We start from the raw sequence: 10,755 nt of genomic DNA on the forward strand, positions 1-10,755 counted from the left end.
AGTCGAAATGTTGTTGTTTTGCATGAACAGAGTACATTTTACTTTTGGGCGACAATAAAAAATGTATATTTTTTTATTCATCTATGTAAGCCCGCAAGCCTAAAAGTAACATATTATATAATCTTACCTATTTTGTTTTAACAAGAAGAATACGTATTGTTAGCGTTTTCATCTAATTTTACTGATGTCGCCTAAATGTATAATTTTCAGTGATGTTGCCTAAAGGTAGAATTTGTAATTATATATATATATATATCATCTGCCTAAAGTGTCCAGGTGCGGAATGTAGGCAGAAAATTAAACGTTTGAGTTGTCTCCCTTCGGCCTTGCGTGTTAATATTACGATGAACAGGAAATGGACTTAATTGTGCAAGGATATCCGAATAGAAAACCGCCATAGTAGTAAGTTTGCAGACTAAGTTGTGCAATGTTTACCGTAGTTTAATAATTAATTTTCACGTTATTCATTTCATTTTATGAGATATTATCGCATTTTGAAAGCAAAGATCAATTCGTCAAGCGGAGAATTGTTTTATAATCAACCAAAACTGGATCTGATCAGTAAGCATGCCATTTTACCATTTTTGGCGTTTGTCACCCCATCTAAGTTCTAGCGATAATTTCATTTCGTACCGAGTTATGCTGGTTATACCAATTACCGTGAATTTTAGTTCAGTGGACTCTACATGAGAAAAAATATTGTATGAAAGAATAAATTCTGTTTCATCATGGAGATGGAGGTAAAATAAGGTTGTAGATAAGAATGTGGGACTTTATGTACCAGTCCACTTATGTACCAGCCCTTTATGTACCACTTTATGAGACTTTATGTACCACATATAAAATAAAATAAAATTTAAAAAAAAATCCAGCATTAATTGATCTCTATGAATTCTTCCTTATTCCAATTTTGTGAAAGTACCTGGTACATAAATGAACTGGTACATAAAGGGTCGCACCCGTAGATAAAGCCCAGTCCGCCTCGGCCCATCCAGACCATCGGAAATTGCCTATTTCATGCATGCAGAAACACCCGCTAATGCCCTGCCCGGCCAGACCATCGGAAATTGCCGATTTCGAGCATACGGAAACACCGAAAATGTACGGAAATCAATACACTGAACTTGAATGTTATAACTAAGCCTTAGGCTCCCACGTTTACACGTTTAAACGAGTCGGTGTCTTGTTTTACTCATAAAGGTTTACAAAATTTCTCTCCGATTAAAGGAAACGACTTAAGCTTTCAATTCAATCCACTTGTCTATATCATGTTTAAATTGTACAACTATTGTTAATTGATGTATACAAAAAATATATAGATGAATAAATAAGTTTAAACCAAAAGAAATGACTGGCCCTTCAATTATTAAAGTCTGTCAATGTCAGTTAAACTAATCATAAATAGGTTTTTGTGCCCGTTTATTGGTATTATTTGATGCATTTTCGCGAACAGTAATCCGCCATTTTTCCCAACTTGTTTAAAGTAGGATAACTTCCGTTATCCAGACAGAACTGTTCTGTGTAAGAAAGACGTAACCAGCGGTGTACGCAGTGATAAATTTGATTCGATTTACTGTTCCATTTTGCACAAGAAGTGCATCAAACAGTTTTAAACAATGCGCCAAAATGTCAACAAAATCTTGAATACAGATGCATAATTGACCGACGTTTAAACGGTATCGTTTCATGTTTTAAAGACTGTGTAAAAGTTTACAAAAATCTGTAATCGTGGGAGCCTTAGTTATAACAGGACGATAAATGTTTTGGATCGGTTTTGAAGAGTTTTAAATCATTGTCTAGATAAGATTTTAAGATTTCCATGGAAAACGATATCTAGAATGAATATAGCTTCCGGTCAGTGAATGCGCATGCCTCGCTCACATTCAACGAATGCGCATGCTTAATGAGGTTATGACCCGATTCCAGTCGACGACTGCGCATGCTTCTTGCTCTGGTAAAAATTACCAACCAGCGGCGGATCAAGGATTTTTCTGTTAGAGGGGACGCAAAAAATATAGCAGCCGATGTTTAGTATTGCGTTCTTCTGTACCCAACAGCGGCAGATCAAAGATTTTGTGTTCGAAAAGGTGATGCGATCAGCTTTTTAGACGGAATAAAGGCTATGACTAGTTCTTTCCCTAATATCTCTAGTCAAAAGTTACGATTGTTCTCAAAACACATAAAGCAAGTGTCCTCCCCAATATCAGAATAACTTGCGACGCGCCTGCAAGGAAACCATTAGACGTGTGCGATTCAAGCGATTCTTCTTTTAGAATCAATTCTAGGAAGCAGTTCTGAAGCATTCAATTAGGGGGTTCTGATTCTCGGCATTAATTCTTTTGCTTCCAGATTTATGCGTACAATCTACAAATTAAATCGCCAGGACAAGGATTTCCTATTTTTTTTTTTGAAGTAGAGTATTCAAATAATGCAAGATCGTCGTGTAGCATCATTGATTATTTTTATGTATGTGAATCGCCATTCTCATTTTCCTCCTCTGTGAAGATCTTATCTACTTCTATGGTTACTTTAAGTCTACCAGTACAGAAATCATTTATGCTGTAAGACTAGGAATAACATTTTGTAATTTCTGTCTGCTATAATACTTTGATGATATTGTTTGCCTCCTTTATTTGTGTAATTTGTTGCAATGCATATAATGCATATTAGTCTGAGTACTTTGGTTATGTGAAGAGGGATTTAAAACAACTTGGAACAAATGTTCTAGGCACAGGCGGTTTGTCATATGCAAGACCCAGGTTCATATCTCAAAGGTCAAGTCACACATACGGGTCAAAGATCACAAATGTGACAAATAAATCTTGTCTGAGGAGTATAACATGGCCTTACCTTCAGAGATTTTGAAATAACTTAGCACAAAGTATCTTTAGAGGCCGCAATTTTCATTGGATATTGATGAAAGTTGGTCAAAATATTGATATCTAGGTCAAGTTGGATATTGGCTCAATGAGCCTCATGTGGGGTCAAAAACTAGGACACTCGGTCAAATAATAGGAAAACCTTGTGACATCTATACAGTCCACATGTTATATTGAATCTTGATGAAAGTTGGTCAAAATGCTGACGTTCTTTGGTTTCTTGATGTTAATTACTTTCAAATTTATGACTGATTTCTGGGAATTAAAGGAACAGCCATCCTATGTGTTAAGAGTGCTCATGAAAATGCCAATCATTTTGCTGAAAAAGGTTGAAACAAGAGCTGTCTCCATAGGATGACACATGCCCCCGATGGCACTTTGAATGAATAGTTATGGCCGATGTTAGAGTTTAGGACCTTTGACCTACGGAGCTGGGTCTTGCGCGCGACACGTCGTCTTACTGTGTCACACATTCATGCGTAGTTATTTTAAAATCCATGCATGAATGACAAAGATATGGACCGGACATGCCCATCAATGCACTATCATGAAAAATGACCTTTAACGTCTAAGTGTGACCTTGACCTTTGAGCTACGGACCTGGGTCTTGCGCGTGACACGTCGTCTTACTGTGGTACACATTCAAGCCAAGTTATTTGAAAATCCATCCATCGATGACAAAGATATGGACCGGACAGGCCCATCAATGCACTATCCTTTAAAGTCTAAGTGTGACCTTGACCTTTGAGCTACGGACCTGGGTCTTGCGCGCGACACGTCGTCTTACTGTGGTACACATTCAAGCCAAGTTATTTGAAAATCCATCCATCGATGACAAAGATATGGACCGGACACGCCCATCAATGCACTATCCTATAATGTCTAAGTGTGACCTTGACCTTTGAGCTACGGACCTGGGTCTTGCACGCAACACGTCGTCTTACTGTGGTACACATTCAAGCCAAGTTATTTGAAAATCCATCCATCGATGACAAAGATATGAACCTGACATGCCCATCAATGCACTATCCTTTAATGTCTAAGTGTGACCTTGACCTTTGGGCTACGGCCCTGGGTCTTGCGCGCGACACGTCGTCTTACTGTAGTACACATTCATGCCAAGTTATTTGAAAATCCATCCATCGATGACAAAGATATGGACCGGACACGAAAATTGCGGACAGACCGACAGACCGACAGACCGACAGACGGTTCAAAAACTATATGCCTCCCTTCAGGGGCATAAAAATACTAACAGATAAATAGCCAATCCAATTTTCCAAAAATCTAACTAGGCCACGTCCTCTGATTTTTAAAAAAACCTTTTGACTCTTTATAATTAATGATTTAAACATCTAAAAATTGCAATGTATTGTCAATCCTGATTAGGTGATTTCTCGTGAAATATACGACTGTCGCCACTTAAATCTCATAAATATGCCTTCTATTTATGCATATGTATGATACCTTAGTTCTAACTTGGCATTGAAGAAGTGCTGTCCAATTTTCTGCTCACTGTTGAAGCTGGACAGACGCCAATTAAGACTTTTCCAGGGCCATATAAAGAGATGTGATCAAAGCAAGGTGTCAATTGACTACCTTACGAGCTGAATTATTAACTAGAACAAATAAGATATTTTGAGAAATTCTTGTTCAAATAGTACACTTGCATTCAAAAATTGTGCTGAAACATAAGACCATTTTATTAGGACTTGCTTCCAATCTCTTCTAAAGCTTCTCAGAAGTTACTCAGTTTGCCCAAAAATGAACAAGGCATCTATCAATAGAGTAAGGCTGGAGCAGCTAAATTAAGTAGTATGGAATTTGTTTAACACATTTTTCGTCTGGACTTTTTTAAGGCCAAATAGTGGAGTAATATTAGAATAATTATTCAAGAATGAGGTGTTTTAATACTTGTAAGTGCTAGTTGCTATTATAGACATATATTTCTATTTTGATGAAAAAAAATCTGTGAGAAGGTATATATATTATTTTGAAATGCCTTAAAGATTAAATCTTGTGAGACCCTTACTTAAGGCAGAGGAATGATTCCTGTAGTCTCAATGTAGGCAGATGCCCTAAGAAGCAGGCAGATCACTATCTGCCCATTATATAGAGAATTATATATGGGGGGATCAGAAGTGTCAGATAAGGTGTAGGAATTTATCTAACAGCCTGGCTTATTTTGTTCTATCCATGGTACAGCAAATCTTTTTATATCTGCATTCAGCTGGGATTGACAACGTAGCTGGTGATGGTGAAGTAACTGGTGATGACGGCGTAGCTGGGAATGGCAACAAAGCCAGTGATGTCAATGTTGATGATGGAGACCAAGCTGATTGTGGCTTAGCTGGTGATGGCCAGATATCTGGTGATGGTGACCTAGCTGATCATAACGACGAAGCCAGGAATGACGTCCTAGCCGGTGATGGAGACGTATCTGATAATGGTGATGTGGCTGGAAATGCTGTTGGTGATGGGAATGTAGCTGGGAATGGCAGCTTAGCTGATGGTAGAGACCTTACTAGGTATGGTGATGTAGCTGGTGAAGGGGGCGTATCGGAGACAAGAGTTGTAGCGGATGATGGGGACACAGCTGGGAAATGCGATGTAGCTGGTGATGGGGACATAGCAAGAACTGACGATGTAGCTGGTGTTTGGGACGTAGCTGGTACTGATTATAAGGCAGGTGATGGTGACACAGCTGGGACCTGTGATGTAGCTGGTTATGGGGACGTAGCTGGAACTGACAATGTAGATGGTGATGGGGACACAGCTGGGACTTGTGATGTAGCTGGTGATGGGGACGTAGCTGGAACTGACAATGTAGATGGTGATGGGGACACAGCTGAGACCTGTGATGTTGCTGGTGATGGGGACGTAGCTAGGCCTGGCGATGATGCTGGTGACGGGGACAGGGATGGTGATATGGCTTGGAATGGTGAGTAGCCCGAGTCAACAATAAGGATGGGCCTGATCTTAAAGAATGTTGTTATTTTAAAGATAATAAATTATTTCATGCTTTTCGTTGGATTACTGTAATATAACAGTAGATTATATCCTGATAAACTACCGGTGAAAATTATCAAATTATAATTTTCATTCTTCTGGTTTTTGTTTAGCCGCGTTTTTCAGAAACTTATGCTTTTAGCATGAAATAAACAGAAAAATTGTTTGTTTTAGTGAAAGATCGAATATATTTCACCTCGTGAACACCAAAAGTTGTTATTTTCACTCGTGGCTGCGCCACTCGTGAAAATACCCTTTTGGTGCTCACTCAGTGAAATATATTTCGATCTTTCACTAAAACAAACAATTATCCTCTATGAAATTTTTATTTGACAGAATATGACTTTAAATCACAAATCAAACTATGACGAAAACCTGAATTAAAAAGCATGCTTCCCTTTGATCAAGTGAATGCATAATGCCCAAAGCACTATGTAAGCGACATGTAGGACTTCTGAATAATTTTATATGTAACTACAGCTGATTGTCTTGTTCTTAATTGTTCCTTTATGATAGGAGATTGTACTATGTTTTAGATCAACTTTGGGGTTCAGTTAGGGTTATACCTGTAGAGCAAGGCATGCCTGTTGCTGCTTTTCCAATGTGTTCCACAGTGTTGGCAATAGGAAGGTAATGTTTCTATTGAATCTTTCAGTTGGTAAATACTACACATGATTTATAACACTGGACAAGGTATTTTAAAGATGAGTTATTTTTTAAGGTATTTAAATTAAAAAAAACCAGTAAAGTTCCTGTACTAGAATCATCTTTGGGACTTTTACACAGTGATCTTTAATTTTAAGTTTTGAGTCTGGCACTCTCTCTCTCTCTCTCTGGGCAGATTCTCTCTCTCTCTCTCTCTCTCTCTCTATATATATATATCTAGGCAGATTCTCTCTGCTCTCTCTCTCTCTCTCTCTCTCTCTCTCTCTCTATATATATATATATCTAGGCAGATTCTCTCTGTATATATGTATATCTGGGCAGATTCTGCCAACTTTTACAGAATGAATCGTAGATCAAAGGATATATCTGCCCAGAAATGCGGTAGTATTATCCTATACAGTAATGAATACATTTGACTTTGTTTGGCAAAAATGATTTTTCAGGCAAACTATTTACAAATATTTAAAAAAAAAGTTTGAAATGGTCTCAAGGTCACCTATTATAGCTCGACTTTTGAAGAGGAGCTTCTTGTACTCTTCCCATCATCTGCATCACTGTCGGTGTTGCTTTTAGTTAAAAGTTCTTTATTATGGTCAGTATCTTTAATGCTGTCAAAGATATTTGCTTTGAAAACATATTTATTTTCTCACTTTTTAGCTCACCTGAGCACTTTGTGCTCAAGGTGAGCTTTTAGGATCACACTGTGTCTGACATCCGTCGTCCGTCGTCAACATTTTGACTGTTAACACACTAGAGGTCACAATTTTGACCCAATCTTAACGAAACTTGGTCAGAATGTTACCCTCATTGAAATCTCGGACGAGTTCGATAATGGGTCATCTGGGATCAAAAACTAGGTCACTGGGTCAAATCAAAGGAAAAGCTTGTTAACACTCTAGAGGCCACAATTTTGACCTTATCTTCATGAAACATGGTCAGAATGATAATATTGATAATCTGTAGTTCAAGTTTGAATCTGGGTCACATGAGGCTAAAAACTAGATCACTAGGTCATATTCTAGGAAAAGCTTGTTAACACTCTAGAGGTCACAATTTTGACCCATTCTTAATGAAAATTGGTCAGAATGTTGACCCATTCTTAATGAAAATTGGTCAGAATGTTACCCTCATTGAAATCTCGGACAAGTTCGATATTGGGTCATCTGGGGTCAAAAACTAGGCCACGGGGTCAAATCAAAGGAAAAGCTTGTTAACACTTTAGAGGTCCCAATTTTGACTCATTCTTAATGAAATTTGGTCGGAATGTTACCCTCATTGAAATATCGGACAAGTTCGATATTGGGTCATCAGGGGTCAAAAACTAGGTCACAGGGTCAGATCAAAGGAAAAGCTTGTTAACACTCTAGAGGTCGCAATTTTGACTCATTCTTAATGAAACCTGGTCAGAATGTTACCCTCATTGAAATCTCTGACAAGTTCGATATTGGGTCATCTGGGGTTAAAAACTAGGTCACGGGGTCAAATCAAAGGACCACCAGAGCAAAAATTTAAAAAAAAACTTTAAATAACTCCTTCTCATGAACCGCTTGTTTACCTTTCATCTTATTTGAAGCGACTGAAATCCAGATTTTGAGTAAATTTCAACTTTTGACTAAATCAAAGTTAAGTCATTCCATAAACATAAAAATATCGTTTTATGTGTCTAAACCTGTTCTAAAATGAAGAAAAAAGTTTTTTTTCCGAGGCCGGGATTCGAACCCGCATCTTCAAGGTTTCAAAAAATTTACCAACCACCTAGCCCACTCGACCACTCCGCTTTCTATATACACATTGCTATTTGTTAAAATATATACCGTTGAATTTACCCCGTTAGTCACGGAGTAAAATTTTCGACTTGAAAAGTAAGAAAAACAAGAATTTGCAGCGTTTCTTCTCTTAGAAAACTTGTATACTGTAATCAAATTTCAGTGACCTAGATACATCTGTAACACTAAATAACTTGAAATAGATTATTTTTTTTGAAATCGTCAATTTGATGATCTGGATTTCAGTCGCTTTAATGTAGACAGAGCCATGAGACAGGTGAGTGATGCTGGGACATTATGGCCCTCTTGTTTGCAGATTCCTGGCTTGGGTTTTTAAATCTTTTGGTTAATTTGCAGGTGCTTGACCTCAATCAGGGGGAGGTACAGTGGCTTTCTAGCCATTTAGCACACAAAGTAAAAAGATTTCTACAGGCTTCAAGAAGCTACTGTGGAAATAGGAAAGGTCTCCAAACTTCTCCTGCTAACAGAAAATGGGGATGTAGCCAAATACACAGGAAAGTCATTGGAACAAATTCAGATTGATGGTAATTTTCTTGAAGTTAGTTTTTGTAACTGCTCTGTATTGTCACAAAAGCTGCATTTAATGTTTTCAGCACATTTAATCAAGGTGCACTTTACTGAATGCTTGATGTTCCTCGTCAGAGTGTCTGTCAACACTTTACCTTACCTTGTAGAAGTAAGCAATGAACATTTGAGTTAAAATTGACAAACTTTATATTTTGTTGAATATGACTGGGAAGATTTCCTACCTAATTTTAAGTCGTCTTTGTTGACAGATACAATGGGAGCTGTCTAATCCGAACCTTTTCTGACCAGAATAATTGTTCGGATTGCAAAGGTGTTCAGATTACACAGGTTTTCTATGACGCGATCCAGTGAAGATGAATATGTATACCTGTGGCCAGTGTTAATACCTGATTGTTTTTTTATATTAACAGAATAACCAAGGAAAACATTGTACAAATTATGTTATTATTTCTAATACCACAGGCGCTTGAAGCTCTACCAATTAATATATATGTTTATAATACCCTACCCACCTAATATACTACCGTATGAAATTGTACAGGTTGGCAAGTAAATAACTGTAATTTTTAGTCATTTTTACCAGCTGATACATCGACCCACAGATAAAATACCATTAAAAATTATATTTCAAATAGTAAAATAAACATTTCTCTTATAGTGTGCTGAATACATCCTGCAAGAAATATACCCAAGTCCTTCGTTTTAATTATTTTCATGCACTATCAAAAGCGCCGCACTGGCATTCCGCTATACCTTGTCCAGCTTCCGGCTTTAGAATTTTGAGGTGAAAAACTTTTTAGAAAAAATGAATAGCAATAAAGAATTTGTATCAATCAATACATTCTCATCCATCAGATGTTCGTCAAAATCCCGAGACGAACCTCTGATTTATTTCTGTCGTTTATTTGGTGAGCATGCGCACTCGTAATTACTACCGGGAGAAGTTTCAGCCAATCAATGTTGGCCACTATTTGGCACGCCGAATTGAAATTTCAAACAATATGTTATAAATGTAGTTGCTAACGAGCGATAAAGACGATATAAATAACATTTTTTAATAAGTTTTATCAGTAATCAGTTGCAAATGTTGATACTGGTTTATGTTGTATTGACATGTATCATCCCTGACATGTATCATGCAACTTGCCATTTGTGGCTGTGTTTTGACAGCGCATTTTAGTACAAATACAGTATTATTTATATGTAAGACAATAATTATTAACTTTGTATTGATAAGACAGTATCTCCTTTCAAATTATTTAGTATTTAATTATAGAAAGAATTAAGAATTTGTTTAACTTTATTTTTTTAACTTATAGCGATATACACAATAAATAAATAAATTTGGTCAGGTTTGCGCCATTTTTTGTCCAAACAGGTGTTGTATTCAACCAGTTTTAACACAGAATTTAGCCTGTTGACCCATATATTTTTGACCATTTTTAAGTTCACAATACAATTATCTATACAGAAGAAAAATAGGGGAAAAAATCTGTGAAACAGTTTTTTTTTTTCAAAATTAAAAAAAAAACTAGAAATTGCTTTTGTAAAAAAGCACATGTCTCCCCCAATGCAAAGTCCTATAGGCAAGAAGTCGGTAGGGGTCAGGAGCGAAAGTCAAAGAGACACTGATGGTTGGCTGCAATAGGGATCATCTACTTGGCATGTCCAGTCATCCCGCTAAATTTCAACACTGTTGGCCTAGTGGTTCTCAAGTCAATGTTCAGGCTCCTTTGACCTTGACCTTTGATCAAGTGACCTCAAAATAAATAGGGGTCATCTACTCTGCATGTCCAATCATCCTATTAAGTTTCAACATTCTAGGTCAAGTGGTTCTCAAGTTATTCTCCAGAAATGATTTTACATGACCAGGCCCCTGTGACCTT

At 37.2% G+C, this 10,755-nt stretch overlaps 1 protein-coding gene across 2 annotated transcripts; it reads left to right on the plus strand.

Annotated features, from left to right (window-relative positions):
• Nucleotides 1-408: 408 nt before the first annotated feature.
• LOC123540165 (cysteine-rich, acidic integral membrane protein-like) lies at nucleotides 409-9,558 on the plus strand. Of its 2 annotated transcripts, none has more exons than XM_045324972.2 (4): nucleotides 409-561; nucleotides 5,110-5,820; nucleotides 6,425-6,518; nucleotides 8,678-9,558. In XM_045324972.2, the coding sequence occupies exons 1-4, from the start codon at nucleotides 477-479 to the stop codon at nucleotides 8,724-8,726; spliced, it is 939 nt and encodes a 312-aa protein (XP_045180907.2). In that variant the 5' UTR covers nucleotides 409-476; the 3' UTR covers nucleotides 8,727-9,558. The 2 variants fall into 2 exon arrangements, with proteins under 2 accessions (XP_045180907.2, XP_045180908.2); XM_045324973.2 differs by lacking the exon at nucleotides 409-561 and adding an exon at nucleotides 4,304-4,795.
• Nucleotides 9,559-10,755: the final 1,197 nt, after the last annotated feature.

This window comes from Mercenaria mercenaria, chromosome 16, assembly GCF_021730395.1.
Source record: "Mercenaria mercenaria strain notata chromosome 16, MADL_Memer_1, whole genome shotgun sequence".
NCBI classification, from domain to species: Eukaryota; Metazoa; Mollusca; class Bivalvia; order Venerida; family Veneridae; genus Mercenaria; species Mercenaria mercenaria.

What these genes read in the sequence shown, in the direction of transcription:
- LOC123540165 (XM_045324972.2), top strand. Translation starts at nt 477, where the DNA reads ATGAGATATTATCGCATTTTGAAAGCAAAGATCAATTCGTCAAGCGGA. An exon ending in TGGTGATATGGCTTGGAATG is followed by an intron (nt 5,821 to 6,424) that starts GTGAGTAGCCCG and finishes ACTATGTTTTAG; the next exon opens with ATCAACTTTGGGGTTCAGTT. An exon ending in ACAGTGTTGGCAATAGGAAG is followed by an intron (nt 6,519 to 8,677) that starts GTAATGTTTCTA and finishes GTTAATTTGCAG; the next exon opens with GTGCTTGACCTCAATCAGGG.